This window comes from Ochotona princeps, chromosome 1, assembly GCF_030435755.1.
Source record: "Ochotona princeps isolate mOchPri1 chromosome 1, mOchPri1.hap1, whole genome shotgun sequence".
Lineage (NCBI taxonomy): Eukaryota > Metazoa > Chordata > Mammalia > Lagomorpha > Ochotonidae > Ochotona > Ochotona princeps.
The window spans coordinates 14,680,478-14,700,886 of NC_080832.1; the positions used below are offsets into that span (position 1 = coordinate 14,680,478).

The 20,409-nt window shown below is 47.6% G+C and overlaps 1 protein-coding gene across 1 annotated transcript in view; it reads right to left on the reverse strand.

Moving 5' to 3' along the window:
• The window catches only part of PPP1R14C (protein phosphatase 1 regulatory inhibitor subunit 14C), an 81,562-nt gene that overhangs the window by 18,671 nt on the left and 42,482 nt on the right, over positions 1 to 20,409 (reverse strand). Inside the window, exon 2 of the mRNA XM_004598358.4 lies at positions 970 to 1,053. Within this exon, the coding sequence (XP_004598415.2) occupies positions 970 to 1,053 (84 nt within the window). The remainder of the gene's footprint in view (positions 1 to 969; positions 1,054 to 20,409) is intronic.

A 20,409-nucleotide genomic window follows, 5' to 3' on the forward strand; every position in this document is an offset into this window, starting at 1 on the left:
ACCGTTTACTATTGGCACTAACCAACCAGTCATTCACAGTAATTATCGGTGGCCACCAAGAGCAATGGCAAAGATGAAATGCTTTTAGAAATTATAAAAATGCAGTTTTAAATGATAGATTTGACCTCCTATGGGAAGGAAAGTGTTTTATTTGTGTACTAAGGAAACATCAAATATCCCAGCCTCCATCATTGTATTATTGTGCTAAAAGATGAGTAGGGTCTATGAAAGACATTTTATCACAAAGGATTAAGCCATACAGAGTCTTACCCACACCTTGACACCAAGAAACCTAAGCTTAGAGATCTCAGTTCCAGCTTGGTCTCTCCCCTTTGCAAGCAACTGTGGGGCATCACTGCTCCCCAGAAAAATGAGGCTAGAGACTCTCAGCCCCAGGAGGTGCTTGGAACTGGCTGCATCACAAGCTACTGTGGCATCAGAGATACAGTGTATGAGAGTGAAGAAGCAGTACCTGCCATGGTCTGCATGAGGCTCAAGCGTGTCTCGCAAGGTCCCTTGTGTTGAAAGTTCCATCCTCAAGGTGGTGATGTCGGGAAGTGGGACTTTGATGAGGTAGGGCCTAGTGAGAGGCTCTTAGGCCAGACGGGAGTACCACCTCAGAACAGATTGTAGAACTTGACTTTATAGCTTCCTGCTTCAAATTATGATGCCACTCTCCTCTGTGTACCCCTCAGGAAAGCTGAGCCAGACCATTGCCTTACTCTTGTATTTCCAAAGTGGTGAGCTGGATCAGTCTTTTTGCTTTATATGATTATTCTGCCTCAAGCATCTTATTACAGCAATGAACGCAGACTAACACGGCACAACGCACTGGCTTCCTCCCTGCCAAGGGCCGTGGCTTCAATCCTGGAGCCAACACTGGCACAGGGCAGAACTGGTTTACACCAAGCTCTGAAGTGAATATAAGCACATATGTTAAGAAGGTTTTAGACGCTGGAAGCTGCTTACCTGCAATTTTAAAGCTCTCTCTTCCTCACTGTCTGCATCAAGAAGATCGTCAATGTCGATTTCCACATCTGGCATTTCTTCTTCCTGTGAGAGGCAAATATGAAGGTAATTTTATTTAGAGAGAAACCATGTCAAATTAGTTGAGTAAAATAAGCAACTAAATTATCAATCAAGAGGGCATGATAGGGAAGAAGTGCAAAGAAGAGGAGAGAGGAAGTAGTCACAGGAGAGGAGGGCAAAGAGGAGAGACTAGGAGAGCAGAGGAGAGGAGAGGGGGAAAGGCAGGAGGGGAAGGAGGGGAGGACAGGGGAGGAGAGGGGAGGGGAGGGGAAGGGAGGGGAGGGGAGGGGAGAGGGGAAGGGAGCAGAGAAGAAGAGGAGACAAGCTGGGATGACACAGGAGGGAAATAAGGAGGGGTGAGCAGAGGAGAAGAAAGTGTGATAATGCAGTTTAAAGAAATACTTCACAAACAATAATCCTCCACTTCATACCAGAAAATAGCACCCGTAAGTAAAATGGAGGTTGGCAGACCCTCTCTCCCTCCTCTTTCTGTCTCTCCATCTCTTGTCACTCTTTCACACCCACAAATACACAAATCTTCAAAACCAATTTTAAAAACAGAATTTTTTAAGTCCCTTGTAACCCACCTGAGTGGGCTAGATCTCCAGCTCTCGCGCTTGACCCCAGCTTTCTGCTAATGCAGACTCTGGAACACGGGTGTGAGGCTTCAGTGCCCAGGTTCCTGCCACTCATGTGGGGTATCTAAATGGAGTTATCACTTCTTATCTTCAGCCTTTGTAGGCATCTGGGGAATGAACCAGCAGACAGGAGCTCTTGCAGTCTGAGTGTCTCTCTGTGTCTGTCTCTCAGTCTCTCTGCCTTTAAATACTACATATTATAAGTGTGATAGTTAATATCCACACTTTATAATGTTGACCAGTGGGTTAAATTAGCTCACTGATGTGAAATTTTCAGCATAGTACCTAGTACACAGCTAAGATTTCCTGAATTCTGATTACTGCTACTATAATCCTTTTATTACAACAGGATTTTTAAAACACAAAGACAAATAAATATTATGTAGAGAGGGCAACTTGAACATCCTTAGTCTTATAAGAATCAACATCTCAAAGGATTACAATACTAACAAAAGATAGCAGGGAAAAAAAAAGAAGTACCCCTCAGAAAACTCTAAGGCCCAAGAATGGGACAGCTAACTGTTTTTTGCTGAAAGTAACAGCAGTAAGAATAAAGTTAACATATAAACACCTGGCTCCCGGGATACTGGCAAAGCTGTGGGGGTAGGGAGGCTGTGCCCTGGCTGTGAGAACAGCTGAGGGCACCTGTCTTTGCCCTGGATCTGTGTGGGCCAATGAACACAGGTGTTTACAGCATCACTGCATTCTGATTGGATGTTGCTGAGCTACTGTGGCTTTTCCCTCCTTCACCAGAATCCCTGCACCCCACCGTCTATACAGCCAAGTCCAACTATCAGATGGGTCCACAGGAGCTCTTGCCAGTGGGGGGCCATTTACAACCTTTTAGGACAGGGCAGCAGGTGGGTACCTCTGTGCCTGGAGGTCATACCACTGGGAATGTGTGTGTGCTGCTTGGCCTCTCAACCCTCGCCCCCCAGCCACTGCCACTTGCCCTCTACCTCTCAGGCCCTGCTGCTCTCTGTGCCCAGCCTCCTCACTCCATGTGTTTGAAATCACCTCTGCAAGGACGGTGAGGTGCAGGAGCAGGGGATCCATTAGGGCCACAAAAGAGAGCAGCAGGCAGAGCTGCCAGGCACACTCCAAAGACAGAGGCATCACCCACAGGGCTTGCCAGAGTTCCCTTGGCAAAGGGTTGGTGGGGACTCCAACACGTGCACAGAAGGTTATCAACAGAAACCCAGAGCGCCAGGTGGAGGTGGGGCGGCGGTTCCCCACGGCAGGGAACCCACCCACAGAGTCACCCTAGGCCAGTGGGGGGCCAGCCCCTGAAGAGCTGTGTTGTGCATGGCATGTGTGTTCTGGGAAATGCAGAGATGTATTCAGTTGCATTCACAGCTTGGTGTGACCTTCATAGCTACCTCATAAGGCCACAACACCCCAGCCTGTTCCAGCTGACTCAAATCATAAAACAGATTAATCCACAAGGTCCAATCCATGGAAAGGTCTACACAGCATCCCCTCACACCCAAGCATTGCCCTTCACTCCAGTGTCCTTTGTGGAAACAAAGAATATGCTACAAAAGCAAGTCATGAAAACTGGCTCAAGAAAATCTGCTCAAAGGATCACAGCCAAGGGGAACTTACTGCCTGCTTCTCTTAAAGAACGTGAAAGAACTATAAGTAAATGACATTTCCTCTGAAAAAGCACAGGCACGGGTTTCCCCGTAAACATCTCGTAGATGCCCAACACGGTCCCATGGGTTTTGATGTACCTAGCCATGTGGTGATGTGATTTACCTCCCGCCCAGTGCAGGAGGCATCCTCTCCTTAGCTACTACATTTGATGCTTCCTCCCCAGCCCTCACATCATAACCACATTCATTCAAACATAGGAAAAAGAATTCAGTTCTTCATTCACAGACTGTGGCTCAACGGCTCGACAGTAACACGTGGTGAGTGTCCCTGCACTGGACAGCCCAGGACATTGCGTCATTGTGGGAAGTCCCATCAGACAACAGTGCTCTCCTACTACCCGCTGGCCCTTTCATGCTGGAAGTGGGCTGTCAAATCCCCTTCCCCTCTCTGGGGGCCTAACAAGAGTAAAGGAGATGCTCGGAAGCTCAAGGTCATTCCCACTCTCCAAGGGCATGGAGTTGGGTTTCAGCTTCCAAATGGGAAAGCTGATGCAAACCAAGTGCTCACTGAGCAAGCACAACACTCACTTTCTACCAACCCCTCAGTCTCTCATTTTCCCCACTCACATTCATGAAGGTGTAGGAAGAGCCCACGATCAACCTGTCAGTTAGGAACACAGGGCCCAATGCGGAATCTGACGGGCATCCCTGTATCGATGTCTCTGCATAACCTTAGTGACTGTCACATAACTGACAAGGAGTGACATATCCACAGCCCACCCTGATGCAACAGTGTCTGACTGTAAAGATGGGCCTGCGGTGGTGGTGGCAGGAGCAAACAGATACAAGCAGTTAACATGTCTTTTGGGAGACTCCCATCCCACTGCTCCCAGCCTGAGTCTGATTCCTGATCCCACTCCAATTGCAGTCCCACCCACAGGCTTCAGGGGCGCAGTGGGGAGGTGCAGCTGCAGGGTAACGCAGTAGGCCTGTGATACAAGTCATGGCCAGAGAAAACGCTAAAACAGTGAGAAACAGGGGGAAAGAGATGGAACTGGGGATTGAACTGGGCGTGAAAAAGGACCTGATTCTGAGCTTTGGGGGATTTTGCAGAAAGATCACCCTGAGAGGGACACCCCAGGGGTTTGAAGACACTTCACACACTAATGAGCCTTCCACCGTGTCCAGCCCTCCTCTCTCTCTTCAGCGAAGGTGGGTCCCCCATGCCACCACTGCACAGGTGCACAGTGTTGTGCTCAGCAACAGAGGCACCACCCTGGGCAGGCAGAACACACAGCCAGGTCTGAATGGCCAGGAGTTCAACACAGGCTCAGCCACTGGCAGGAGAGTCTGGAACACAGCTAATGTGCAGGATAACACACACTCCCACTCACATGTACACACATGCTCTCACACACACACATACACATGTACACACTTTTAACCAGTTGGAAAATCGACACTGCAAGCCCGGTCAGGTGCCATGTCAGCTTTTAAATGTACAAACGTTGGCCGGGTGAAGGTGCGAGCAGGAACGCGTAAGCTCAAACTTAGCTGGGGAACAGATCACAGCTGTCAAGTTCTGTGAGACAGAGCTTAACGGCTCCTTGAAATCGACCATGGCAAATAGCTCCCAGCAGCCTTCCTCTCAAAATAGGGATGGGAAAGCACCGTGGGATTAAGCTCCTGTGAATACCATGGCAGCTGATGGAGAAATCCTGGCCAGCAGGAGATGAGGCGCTGGGGGGAAGTCCAAACACTCAGGAAAAAGAGCCAGAACTCGTACTGTGCACTTTTCTGTATAAACCTGAGACAGTAAGGGAGGCTGGAAGAGCAGGAGCCAGGAGCAAATGTTTGGCTCATCAGTGAAGATGGTGCATGGAACATTGCATCAAGTCCTGCTCCACACCCAGGCCCAGGTTCCTGTGAGTGCATCCCTGGAAGGTACCAAGTAATGGTTAAAGGTGTCCCTGCCACCCACATGAAAACTGGGGATGGAGTTCTGGGCACTCCTGGCTTCAGCCTGGCCCACTCACACTTGTTCTTTGCATTTGGGAAGCAAACCAGTGGGTGGAAGATTTCTGTCTGTTTTTATCTCTGTCTCTCCTCTGTCTCTCTGACTTCCAAATGAAATGAAAACAAACCCAGTTACTTTAAAAAGCAACTGAATCCTTGGGATAATGTGAGCTCTCAATGAAAGAATTTCCCTCTCAAAGTTTCATGGTAATAACAACCCCCCAAATTCTTGCAAGCAAGCAAGCTTACATTCTGAGAGCAGCCTGGATGGCCACGCTCTAACCACTGTGTTGGGGGCCACCGTGTGTCTCCCCACCAGCTTTGAGCAGAATTACGGGGGCTGCCAGGGCCAGTGAGAAAGCGGTCAGAGGGCAGATTGATACATAAATGTCTCACGTGCCAGAGAGAGCACTTACAGAACAGCAAGTTCCAGCAAGCAGTCCCTGAATCCTGAACTGAAAGCAGGAAGTCACCACCACAGCAAATTAGTGGTGTGCATTTGAGTGCCATCAGTTGGACGCCTCATGTTTAATCTGCAATTCCGATGTGATTTTATAATTGGAAGGTCCATAAGCATAAGGAGCTTATGCTTGATTCTACATGGTACACATTTAAACAGGATTATCCCATTAAACATTTAAATCAGCCCTGGAATCTGCAAGGCATTTTTTTCTCATTTAAAAATGGGGCTACGCAGTTACCCTATGGCACATTACTACAAAAATACCACAGGGCTGAGAAGTAGGGAAAATACTAGAAGCTTTCAGAAGGAAAACATGTCGCATGTGGAAAGAGAGAGAATCAGCGTCATTAAGCTTCCCAACAGCTGATCCTGGTGCTGGGAGCCAGGGCAATGTCTTGGTCCACTTCCTGTGGTTCACTACCAGAGGCTGGGTAGGACACATGCATGAAGTCACAGGGAGATACACAAGGAGGACTAGGTTCATTTGTTTGAACAACCTCTTAGGGAAAGCTAATCTAACTCAGCAAGACCTAAACCACTCCTGGAGATCAGAAGCAGGGGCTGGTGTTGTGATGCGTCAGGTTAAACCACTACTTACAATGCTAGCATCTTGTATCAGAGTGCTAATTCAAGTTCCTGCTGCTTCGCTTCTGATTCAGCTTCCCACTAATGCACCTGGGAAAGCAGCAGAAGGTCCAAGGTCCAGGGCTCCTTCACCATGGGAGAGCAGAATGGAGTTTCTGGCTTCTGGCTTCAGCCTAGCCCAGCCCTGGCCATTGCAGCCATTGGGAAATGAACCAGTGGGCAGAGATCTGTCTGTGTCTCTCTATCCCTCTTCTTTCTGTAATTCTGTCTTTCAAACACATGGATAATTTAAAACACTGAAAAATAACAGAAATAGTTCATTCAGGAGTGTGGGGCTTCAGTGACCTAATCACCTGCCACTGGACCTCACCTCTTAAAGGTTTCATCATCTCTCTCCAGGCACCTTGTGACCATGCTTCCAGCAGGTGCACCTGGGGAGAGGCACTCGATCCATATCCAAAGCCATGATTCCAGAGTCCTACTGAGAAACAATGCTGTGCAGTCTCAACACCTACTTCTAAACCACCAACAAAGAGCCAGAGGGAAATATCAGACATCTGAAGACACACAAAGCCTTAGATTCTAACATTTATTTCCCATCTGGGAAAGACATGCTGCAGCACGGCTCATCGGGACCAGAGAGTGTAAAAGGAAGTCAAGACAGAGCAGGGGCATGGCAGGGCCGGAAGCGAAGAAAACAGCCAACAAGGTCTGGGGTGCTGGAGAGCTGGGGAGCTGGACAGGAAAGCATTCTGGTGGGCACACACCCACGTGGGCAGTCAAGCCTCCCAGAGGGGCCAGGGCTGGATGAGATCATTCAGAACTCAACAGAAGGAACACAATGGGTGGATACAAGTGTGTCATTCCCGTGTGACTCCATGTTACTGATCTCTCTTCATTTTAATAGCCAGTTTTCTCGGGGCCAGTGCCGTAGTGCTGTGGCACTAGCATCTTATATTAGTACCAGCTCAAGTCCCTGCTGCTCCACTTGTGACCCAGCACCCTGTTCATGATCTGGGAAAGCAGTGGAAGATGGCTAAAGTCCTTGGGTCTATGTACCGCACGGAACACCCAGAAGAACTCCTGGCTCCCAGCTTCAGACCAGCTCAGTGCTGACTGTTGCAGCTATTTGGGGAGTGAACACCTCTATCTATAATTCTGATTTTCAAGTCAAATAAATAAATGTTTTTAAAAAAAGTCAGCTTCCAGTGGTTGAAGCGTGTCAAGGGCCAGATAGCAAAAATCCCTAACACAAATCCAACATACCTGACAGAACCTGACTGTGTTAAAGTGAAGGGCTTTTAAAGTTATCTCTGCTGGATCTCTGCTCCTACTTCCCAGCGCATGGTTAGCAGGTCTTGCCTAGCTTTAGCTCATGCACCCCTCCGATACGATGCCCTTCCATGAGCACTCAGTGCAGCAAAGTGGGAGCCGGCCCTGCTTTCCCAGCACTCCTCTTGGATACTTACCTCTTTTCTTGCTCATGCAACACCTGAGGGTGCAGCAGAGAGAGCAGAAGGTCACTTTGCAAATACTCTAGAACTGGCCGTGATTATTCACTGGTTTTGTTTAGTAATGTCACGGTTACTAGGTCACACCCATGGGTCCTAGGAGCCCAGTGTAGCCCTACTGACCTAACTACCAACAATCTAAAACAAACGCCAGCTGGAGGGCATGAAGGCTGCCATTATTAGTCATGCCAAATAATTCTTGCACAGGGACATGGACCGTAGGATGTGACAGCACTGGGCCAGTCCATGCTGCATCTGCTTACTGAGCATCTGCTTAGCACAGCCAGCTGCTCTTCTAGGCGCCAGAGATGCAATAACAACCGATACAAACACCCTGAGGGGTCTCAGCTCTCCTGGAATAGGACAGTTGACAAACAAGTGCATTACAGCATGTGACAAATGGTGATGGATATTGTGGAGAAAACTAGGCAAGGAAAAGGAAGGAGAGTTGGAGGGGGGAGGTAGAGAGAGTCAAAGGGCTAAACGTTTTAAACTTAAGATTTATTTATTTATTCACTTAAAAGGCAGAGTTACAGAGAAAGGAGGAGTGACAGGGAAAAGGAGAGAGAGAGAGAGAATGAATGAGTGAGCAAGTGAAAGAGATCTTCCATCTGCTGGTTCACTCCTCAAATAGCTGCAATGGCCACAGCTGGGCCAGGCTAATACCAGGAGCTTAGAGCTTCTTCTAGGTCTTCCATGTGGATACAGAAACCCAAGTACTTGAGGTATTTTCTATTGTTTTTCCAGGCACATAAGCAAGGAGCTAGATCAGAGCAGTCAAGATTCAAACCAGCACCCATAAGGGATATTGGTGTCACAGGCAAAGGTTTAGCATATTACAATGCCAGCCCCTAAGGGGTGGACATTTTTTTTGTTAAAGATGTATTTATTTTTATTAGAAAAGCAGATTTGCAGAGAAGGAGAGACAGAGAGTAAAATCTTCCATCCACTGATTCACTCCCCAACTCTGGCCACAACGGCCAGAGCTGAGCCGATTCAAAGCCAGGAGCCAGAAGCGTCCTCCAGGTTTCCCACACAAGGTACAGGGTCCCAAGGTTTTGGCCCATCCTTGATTGCTTTTCCAGGTCACAAGCAGTGATACGGAAGGGAAAGTGGGGCAGCCACGACATGAACCAGCACCCATATGGGATCCTGGCACATGCAAGGCAAGGACTTTAGCCACTAGGCTATGGCACCGAGCCTATGGCTAGACTTTTAAATAGGAGAGTAACAGGGTGGGCTCAGAAACAGACACCTGAATAAGAGAGAGAAGGGGAGGAAGGCAGCTAGGTTCACGGTGGGGAATGAGAGGCGTTGTGCTAGAGCCCTGGGGTGACGGCAGCAGAGCCAGGACTGGGTGTTGGGCATGACAAAGCATGCAGCTACTGGGACACTGTGAAGCCCCTGCCCTGTTCCTGAGTGACAGACCAACCATGGGGGGTAGATTAGGACAGAGGGTTGACAGGATCTAGTTTGTCCCTGGAAAAGGATCACTCTGACTGCTTTGTGAAAACTGTAGTTAGGGTTAAGTAAACAGATGAGTAAAGAGGTCAGCAAGACATGGCCCTGACCTAGATGAACAGCATAATGCACCTGCTCCATTCTTCACAGTGGGCTCTAACCCAGCTCAGGCAGATCCCAAGGAACTTTAGGGCAAATGGACCAGTACACCACTGCTGGGGTCTGAAGCTTTACAGGAGCCAAGTACACCCCTGGTTCACAGGCTAAGGCGACATGACTGAATCAATGGTGGTGGATCCCTCGTGGCCAGGAGAGGCACTGGGTGAGAAAAGATGTAGCATGTTACCACCTTACTCCAAACCACAAGGCTTAAAAGGAAAGAAAATATCAGCAAAAAGAGCCGGAGGCAAAGCTTTCTGGAAATGATAGCACACTCCGCCTAGGGACGCTGCACATGCGTAATCATGCCAAAGTAGCGAGAAATTCAAGAGAGTGTTCTCCCACGAGGCCTGTGAAAGCAGGTGAGCACTCAAATCGTTCAGAGGTGACAGGACTACCTGCCTAGCCATGGCAGCCACGAGGGCGATGAGCACACCCTGGATTCTCTGGATCAGAGACTCCTGGAGACCCCAGCTCCCTACCAAGACCCACATCAAAACACCCTGGAGGGAGAGAACATCACGTACGAACATCCAATCACCTGCTGAAGCAGCTAACCAACCTACATCCTACAAAGACACAACCCCAAACTTACACAGAACAGGCTGGGAATTCATGAATACAGACAGCTAACTCAGCTTGGTGCTGGGCGATATGCAGTGGATGAGCATGTTGGGAAGGGTTAATGACGTGTTCAAAAGAAAACTGCTGTCACCCATCACTATTACCCAAGGGGAGGAGGAGATGGCCACAATGCAGCGTGACTCTAAGAAGTCACACTTTGTGGGGCAGACATCTGGCCAAGCAGCTAAGATATCAGCATTGCATACTAGAGAACCTAAACTGGATACCCGGCTCTGGCTCCTGTCTCCCACAATGTAGACGACAGATTGAAGATGGCTCAAATCATTGAGCCCATGCTACCCAAGTGCGAGACCTGGCTTGGATTTCCAGTCCTGGTCCAACCCCAGCATTTTAGGCACTTGGGGAGTGAACTGGCAAATGGGAACATTTATGTCCTTGCTTTCTCACATAAGTAGATGATTTTAAAAAGAAATCACACTTGATTCTGTCAAACTTCCCGTTATTTTACAGTCAGGGCCTGACCTATCTTCTGATAGAAGATGGTCCACACCTCTCCGTTTAGTGGAATTGCTAGGGGACCAAGCATAAAGGCAGGGGGAAGTGGGCAGATGCCAATTCTTAGAGATGAAAGCTTACACACCTGCAAGCTTTCACTGCACTGCCTATGACTGAGCCATTTTGACGATCCCCAGGGGCCAACATCCTAACACAGAATGCTAAACCCAGGCATTTTCCACCTCCTCTTTTGGGAAGGCTCCTAAACTGGCTAGGGCCAACTGTATTTCGGATTGGCAAGCCCACAGAGAATGGATACAGAGTAGATTATGTGAAAAGAGCACTGGTGGAGGGGGGGATTGAAAGGAAACTGTGACTTCCATCCAGTTAGCAGGTGGTGAGGGACACACTGCATCTTCCAGTTGCGGAAATGATTGCTGAAATGAGCCATCAAACCACGAAAACACAAGGGAAAGGCTTCAGTGCCTGTTAGAAAGCGAAAGAAGCCAGTCTGGGAAGGCTTCATCCTGTAGGATTCCAACTATAGGGTACTTTGGAAAAGGCAAAGCTATGGAGACAGCAAACAGATGGGTGGTTTATAGACAGGCAGAGCGCTGTGCATCCTGTAACCCATTCCATGTTGCTTATTAGCAGGAGGATACCTGTCATTCCACATCTGTCCAAACTCAGATACACACCCACAAACCCACAGGTGTAAAACCCTCCGGGCTTTTGCCAGTGATATGGGGCAAAGCTGGCTCATCAACTGGAACAAATGCACCACATCAAACCAACGTGCTAATAAAGGATGAAGCTGGAAGGCAGGGGGAAAGAAAGAGGTCGTTGTATTGTATGCTCAGTATTTCTGGAAGCCTAAAGGATTCTGAAAAATAAACTCTAGGATTAAAAAGAAAAACAAGCCTTGGCTTTGGTGGCACATGCATATAGGAAGTCAGGCAGTCAACCTCCTGCTGATGGCTATGCTGAGTCTTCCTGTGTAATACATGCATAAGTATAAGGTCCCAGGACAATGCTCAGTCACCGAGATGGATTCAGGTCACCATCTGAACCATGCAACTGGCGCAAGCTGTGTGGGAGGCACCAAGGGAGCAGGCCTTTCCAGGAAGGAGCTGCCCAGCCAGCAACAGGTCACTCTTCCTGAAGGCGATTTGCCCACTGGGCACTGAGAGAAGCCATGGTTTCTCATTACGGCTAATGAGATGACAGCCAAATGGGAGGGAGAGGTGGAGGCAGGCCAGGAGAGCAGGGGGCTGGGAGATGTGCATGCCATCCAAGGAGAGCATGATGCCCAGCCTGCACTGTGGAGTAGGGAGCAGGGGCAGAGAGATGGGCAGGCTGGCAGTCTGAATGACTGCTCACATGAGGATGATGAGCCGCCTCCACATCACATGGGAGGGAGGAGACAGGAGCTCACACTTGGTGCCAGGCCACTCCGGGGTCAGAGCCCAGGACCCTGGACACACGGGCCCAGCTATCCTCAGTCAACTTCTGCTCTAAGGAAAAGAGATGTTCTACAATACAATAATAGCCATGTGACCAGAGCCTCTGTGCAATGAGCAGTCCAAAGGGCAGGCTGCCTTGTAAGTACTCGCTGAGGCCATCTACAGGTCATGCTGTGCGCTCTGTGTGGGGGGGGGGGAACGGCCATTCCCAGCATGCCTCACCCCTGTCCCCACTTCTCCACCCCGACCCTACTTCTCTCGTCCTCGCCGTCAAATCCACAGCCAAGAATTCCAATCCCAGAGCTTCAGTGTCTTCCAAGTCTGCACTGCTCCCAAGTCAAGCTAAAACCTCACTTGCCCGCTCTCTTGCCACGGCTGCCTAACCAGCTTCCACATGTCCACTCTCTCTTTTCCTCCTCCAATCCTGTGACCACTTGCCAGCCAGAGTAGCAAGTCTCCTATAGGAACACAAACCTGTCATTTCCTGCTTAAAGCCCTTCAGCGGCTTTAACTGCTCTTAAGACCAAAATTTTTCCCACCACCTACAAAGTGGTATCCTGGGCTCCTGTGTACTAGGCTGCTTGCCCCTTCTCCTTTGAAAATCCCATTCCCTAAGCTCTGAGCTCCAGTCACTCTGGCTTCTTCCAATCCTTCATCACCCCTGTTATCTTAAGCTGCCCCAGGGCCTTTACACACACTGGACACACATAAGTAGGCACTCCTCATCTCATGCCAACACCACTTCATGTCAATCTCCCGCCCCTTGGAGTTCAGTGGCTCTTTCTCCTGCTTGCATCCTTCTGCTGGACAAGAGGGTCTGCCAGGTATGAGATTGGTGAAAATCTTGTCAAGGCTTGGTTACCCAGTGCCATCAAATGACATATCCCACTGGCACCTGATAAACAACGTTCTCCCAGGCTGCCTTCCTTGGAGGGAAAGCTGGGACCACCTACAATTATCAAGCTACAGGCAGGCCTTTGTACTGCCAAATACGGTGGCTTCCCAGGGCTGCTAGGTTCTGTGCCACAGGTGCCTGGTGTTCATCAGCACCACCCCAAGACACACACACACACCAGTTATGATTCACTTCGCATCTCTCACTAGCATCGCACCAGCTGTTCAGTTTCAGTTCAACCCTAAATTTGGAAGAAATATGTTCCCACCACAGAAATGTCTCAGAGGAGAGGATGAACATGGAAAAATGCAGATTCGTGAGGAAGCCCCACTCCAGCCCCTCCATGGCACTGCACCTTGATACTTTCTTTTTTAATTTTTTTTATTTATTATTTTTTATTCATTAATTACATTGTATTATGTGACACAGTTTCATAGGTACTTGGGTTCTCCCCACCCCTCCCCAAACCCTCCCACCAGGGTGGATTCCTCCACCTTGTTGCATAACCACAGTTCAAGTTCAGTTGAGATTCCCCCATTGCAAGCATATACCAAACATAGAGTCCAGCATCTTATTGTCCAGTCAAGTTCAACGGCTTCTTAGGTATACCCTCTCTGGTCTGAAGACAGAGCCAGCAGAGTATCATCCCGATCAATTAAAAGCTCCAACATACCATCAGCAAAAATTTACATCATTATGGAATTAATTGACATAGTAACGAGTAACCAATATGTTAAAAGTAAATGCGAGTTCTTAACCACCTTCTGTGACCACCTCATTGACATTTCAATTTTAGTTTATACACAACATATAACATACATAACATGTTACACATAACATCATATCATCTTAAATTAAGGCAAACATGTGGTATTTAACCTTTTGGGATTGGCTCATTTCCCTTAGCATTACGGTTTCCAGTTTGGCCCATTTGGCCACAAAGAACTGTATTTGTTTTTTTAATAGCTGAGTAGTTTCTTTTAATTATTATTGGAAAGTCAGATTTACAGAGAGAAGGACAAACAGAGTGAAAGAGCTTCCATCTGCTAGTTCACTCCCCAAGTGGCTGCAATGGCTGGAGCTAAGCTGATCTGAAGCCAGAAGCCAGGGGCCTCTTCCAGGTCTTCCACACAGGTGCAGGGTCCCAAGGCCTTGGGTCATCCTCAATTGCTTTTCCAGGCAAGAAGAAGGGAGCTGGAAGGAAGTGGAGTATCCAGGATACAAACTGGTGCCCATATGGGATCCTGGTGCATGCAGGGCAAGGACTTCAGTCACTAGGCTACCTCACTGGGTCCTGCACCTTGACACTTAAGTGAGAAGTCCCAGCCATCACGTTGAGCATGGAAAATATACACCGAACACTTTGGTTGTTGTAAAACAGTCATGGAGGACCAATATGTCATCCTGCAAACTGTAGCAGACACTGTTCCCCCAAGCAGTGATAACAGCAAAGAGGAAGCCAGCATCCCCTGATCTCCATGAGGCTTCCAGAAGACACTTTGACTGTGGCTGTATTTCCTGGCTGCCAGTACACGGGACACTCAGCAGAGCACTGAGGATTCCCAACTTGGCAGGGTGCAAGACCCTCACCCACAGCAAAGGAGAGATCCGAGGGGGCAGATGGCTACTCCACGAGGCCGTCCTGCTCCTTGGCATGGAGGCAAGCTCAGCAGTAGCATGAGGCCGGCGAGGCTGGGGGCTGCTTGGGCTGGCTCAGAACTATGCTGCTCCTCCTTCCCAAGCCCCTCTGAGAACAGATGGCACCACTGAGGTCCCCTGACTGTTTCTCAGTCCCCACCCCAACCCCACCACGGCGCTGCCATTTCAACAAGCAAGCCAAGAAAACCATGTCCCATGGCTTTTGCAATCACAGTTAGTCTTAAGCCCAGCATACTGCAAAAATGAGTGAAGATGCTGAGAAAAAGCCCTTAAGGAGAGGGACTGAGCCACGCACACTCTCCCTTAGAAGGCGATACTGGCCCTCAGGTCCCCATTCTGCGGCAGGTGGGAGGGACAGGTGTCAGGGACAGGTTGTCTCCACATGGGAAAGCACATCTCCACACGCTCCAACCAGCCAGACCCAGAACCAGGCAGTCTGGAGCGCAGCACTGTGCCAAGCTCTGAGGCAGCCCCTTTCGCTCGCAGCACCTGTTCACTTTCCCACACCTCGCACCTCGAAGAACTCAGGCAAGCAGGGGACACGAAATTTAATTCAAACACTTATTGCCTCTCCCTGGGTGACAAATGCCCTGTGGGGATAGGGCTCTAGGGCTGTCTTCTGGCAGTGCCCACTGCAGAGAGGAGGCCTGGGGCTTAAGCTCCCAGGCAATGGACAGTAACTAGAAAGCCAGTCTGTTCATAGCAGGTGCAGTGGGCATTCATCAGCCTGGGCTGCTTCTCCTACACTGAGGTTGATTTCTAGCTCTTTCCACTTCTACAAAAACACTTTCCCAACATCCACCTCTTCAAGATCTGGGAAAACAAGGGCAGTTGGAAATCCCTGTACCCTTCCACAGTCCATGAGTGTTCAAGTCAATTGCACCCCGAGTTGATGGATTCCATGTCAGGGAACTAAAGGGGTGAAGAACCAGAAGTGGCAGCCTTCAATCCTTGAGGTGGAAAGTGACATTTGAGGTATGTGGCAGGAGGCAGCAAGTTTCTGGCACCGGGCACATTCTTGACTTTGTTCCGTAAATGCTGACAGCACTGAGGAGGATAATCAAAGTTTTACAATAACAGCTGTGGCGCTCTGACTCCAGGCAAACGGCACTTAATACAATTCCAATAATTTCTCAAACCCCAATTTTGTCCTTCTGACTTAGTCACAAAGTAATTTTCAGCCATTAAAGCGGCAGGTTGTTATCTCACCTACATCTGCTCCTTTTGTTACGAGAACAGACACTCAGTTTAGCACACGTAATGGCAGATGGGTTGGAGACGGCAATACCACACATGGTAACAGGCGGAGCTGACTGCACTACACAGCCATTTCACAAAGAAAACATGGCGGCTCATGCCAAATGAGCAAATTCTTCATCTCAATCTGTTTTTACTCTCAGAACGAGGTGTTAAAGGGTGACATCTTCCCCCTAAGCTGTATTAGTTTCTCTTGGAGCAAGGAACAATTTGGATTGAGGATGACATACTCAAAACACTCTTGCTGATTAAAAATAAAATCATTTCCTTGGAACTGAAAGTAGATTCTAGACTCTGATGCCTTGCGCCGACTCCTGCTAAATATTTGTACATCAAAGAAAGGAGAAACAGAATGTCTCTCACCTAGCGGGTGCTGGGTAATTATCTGTTGAATGACTAGATGATTGACTTGCAGTCCCCATGGTCTTCATATGGGGAAGTTTACTCACTCGCACAGAAGGGCAAGCAGTTCTCAAGATATATGGTTGCCCAGTTGGCCCTAATGGCCATAAATCCCTGCCAGCCTCTTGGCTGTGTCAAGAAGCCCAGCTAGCAGCCGAGCAGCTGCAAGCACAGTGTCATGATCATTCTCTTCTGAAGCCCACTGTAGCCCCTACATAAAGGAGGTCTCCATGTCCGGCTTACAGGAGAGAGGCATCCCAGCGCCCCCTCTTTGGGGCCCATTATTCAGCACAGTCAGTAGCCAGCCTGATGTCTTGGCTCTTTGGTTCTCAGTACCCTCTACCCATCAGGAACGGTGGGGGAAGCAAAATGGAGTAGGTGTTTCAGCTTAGGAAATTAGAAAGTTCTAGAGATGGACAGGGGAGATGGGTACACAACAGTGTGAATGTCCTTACTGGCACTACAGTCTATGTTTTAAAGTGGTAACTCTGATGCTACATATATTTTTTTCTGTAATCAAAACAAAAGCAAAAAACAAAACAAAGATGTCCATAAGTTGTCTCTACCACTGAACCAAGAGCTTCCTGCAGCAGCGACTGCGTTTTATTTATTTGTTTTTTTTTTTACTTACTTATAAAGTTTTTTATTATTGTTGTTGCAAAGGCAGACTTACAGAGAAAAGGAGAGCGAGCGAGAGAGATGATGATGATGAGATCTTCCATCCAGTGTTTCACTCCCCAGATGGCAACGGCCAGAACCGGGCTGCTCCATAGCTAGAAGCCAGGAGCTTTCTCTGGGTCTGCCACATGAGTGCAGGGACCCAAGCACGGGCATTCTCTACTGTTTTCTCAGGCCACAGGCAGGGAGTTGGATCAGAAATGGAGCAGCCACAAGTAGAACCAGCATCTATATGTGATACCAACACCACAGGCAGAGGATGAGCTTGCTATTGCATGGCAACGGCCCCTATTTTATGTATTTTTTTTTTTTAAGATTTATTCATTTTATTACAGCCAGATATATACAGAGGAGAGACAGAGAGGAAGATCTTCCGTCCGATGATTCACTCCCCAAGTGAGCCGCAACGGGCCGATGCGCGCCGATCCGAAGCCGGGAACCTGGAACCTCTTCCGGGTCTCCCACGGGTGCAGTGTCCCAATGCATTGGGCCGTCCTCAACTGCTTTCCCAGGCCACAAGCAGGGAGCTGGATGGGAAGTGGAGCTGCCGGGATTAGAACCGGCGCCCATATGGGATCCCGGGGCGTTCAAGGCGAGGACTTTAGCCGCTAGGCCACGCCGCCGGGCCCATATTTTATGTATTTTTAAAATGCTCTTATATAGGATGGCATTCAACACACACACAACACATTTTTTGTGTGTTTGTTTTTAAAATGAATCACAAGCTAGCTTCCCAATTAGATGCTTTGGCCTAAAACCATCATTAAATCCATTTCCTAGAATGTTCACATTCAGAGTAATCCATGTAACTGCACTTGCACTGAACGTGCTCTTGACATCAACTCTGAACTGTTGACAAAACTATCACACAGGTTATAGAAAAAGGCAGTAACTGGGGCTAGTGCTGTGGCGCAGCACAGCAAGCCACTCTGGTATTCCATACTGGAGTACTGTTCACGTGCCAGCTGCTTTACTTCTGAACCAGCATCCCATTAGTGCAGCAGGTAAGGCAGTAAAAGATGGGCCAAACAACTGAGCCCCTGACACCCACATGGGAGACCCTGACGGTGTTCCTGGCTCCTGGCTCTGGCCTGGCACAGTGCTGGCCGTTGTAGCCATTTTGGAAGTGAACCAGTAAATGGAAGATATCTCTATCTAACTCTACCTTCCAAATACATAAATAAATATTTAGAGTAAGAAAGATTTGATAGATATACAAATACTATTCAACTTTGAAAAATAATGAAATCCTGTCATCGGCAACAAACTGGATCTGGAGGATACTATGTTGAACAAAATAAGCCAGGCTAGGAAAAACAAACAGTATACACAGAAGTCAAAAAAGTTGTATTCCGAATAGAGTACTGATCACCAAAGGCTGGAGAGAGTAGAGAGGAGGATTAGGAAGCATTTGGTCAATGATCCAGTAACAGGAATGAGTTCTTGTATTCTATTGTACAGTAAGGTGTACTGGGTTAACACTAATTGATGGGAGATCTTAAAAAGCTTTCAGAGATGATTTTGAACACATTTATCATAAAGCACTGGTAAAATCTAAGGTGAAGAGTATGTGAGTAACTGTGATTTGATCCTTATACAGTATAAACACATCATCAAAAACATTGCATTGTACCCTAGGAATGTGTGCAATTATATAACCCATGGACTTGGACCATTTTCTGCTGCTTTTTCAAGCACATTAACAGGGAACTGGATCAGAACTGAAGCAGCTGCACTCAAGCCAGCAGCCATGTGGAATGCCAGTGCTCATAGGGGATGCCAGCACAACAGGCAGCAGCTTTATTCACTATACCACAACACTGGCCCTAGCAAACAGTCTTTATTCATTTACATATTGATGAACATTTGAGTTTATTTCTTGATTCTTACGAATAATTCTGCAATAAACATGAGACTGTAAATATCTCTTTGAATTATAGTACGCTAAGCAAGACATTTTATCAGATTAACAGAAGAAAGATCTCTGTTAAAAGTGAGGCAATAATATTCAGTCATTCACATGGTCTAATAAATTATAAGATGTTTAAAGGAGGCATCATTTCATTATCTTAAAGCAATATATTTAAAACTCTTGGCTACTGCTCGATAGACAAAGATTTTTTTCATTTTATTATCGGAAAAAAGATTTTGCAACTGGCATGCAAATTGTCAATGGCAGAACACTGCTTGGATGTCTTATCTAAGTTACAAAAATCCTGTTGACAGTATTATTTTGTACACACTCTCTTGAAACAAAACCGAGGTTTTCTGTACAATCTGGCTCAAGCAGTGTTCAAACTCTCAAAAGTGTTTTGGATTAGCTGAGTAACCATTTCTCAGGACAAGAGCAAGATGGCAGAATGGAAGAGGGATTCCAAGACAAAAGGAGGTAAGAAGACTGCCCACACTAGGCATTCAATAAATGCTGCAGAAACAGAGGAGAGCTAGGGGACAGATGTGTGGACCAGTGGGCTCCAGAGGCACGTCCAGTGAGCCACAGGGGAAGGTCGAGGGGAATGTGCTCACTAAGATTCAAACCACAGAGGGCTGTATGGCCAAGACGTGTCAGACCTGAGCAGCCCAGCAAAGACCCAAGGCCTCCTCCCTGTCCACAGTGGGCAGTCCCACTCCCTCCTTCCATTTCCTCCCCTTGTCCTGTGTCCCATCCTAGCTGGTGCCCTTTGTCTTCCTAATCTCCCATCCCTAAGAAGCCTTTGGAAAATGCAGATTTCCATAAAGACAAACACAAATCCCTCTTCTAGCAAAGCAAGCACATTCTTTTTTTGTTTTTCTTCTTCTCCTGTGCAGCATGCAATTTATAGACCATGGAAATTTATCTTTATAATTTTTAAAATATTTATCTATTTATTTATTATCTTCCTTGTCCCCTCCCCCCACCAAATTCCTCTATATTATTACTATAGCATTAGCATAGCTCTTCATAAACAGTCATATGTTCATCATTGCGGGCATGGACAATGGCAGAGTCCAGCCTCCTGTTGTCAAGATACAGTTAATAGTTTCATTAACAGTCCATCTTTGATATGGAAGTAGAGATGCACACTGCATTGCATCCTCACATCTGGACATGATACCCTCTTAAGTGAAAAGCCACAATACAAAATTAACAACAGGAAGAAAAATAGAAATTTACAACACCATGAATTTCTTTTTTTTTATAGCTCATTTTTTTTTATTCATTGATTACATTGTATTATGTGATACAATTTCGTTGGAACTGGGAATCACCCCACCCCTCCCCCCGCCCTCCCTCCATGTGGAATGTTCCACCTAGTTGCATATCCACTGATCAAGTACAGTTGAGAGTCCTTCTTTGCAAGCATAAACTAAACATAGAGTCCAACATCTTATAGTCCAATCTAGTTCCTCAGCTTCCTGGGGAGACCCGGTCCGGTCCGAGGGCAGAACCATCAGATTATCAACCCGATCAATTAAAGGCTCCAACATACCCTCAGCAACAATTAACTTCGTTGTATAACTAATAGTTATAGTATTGA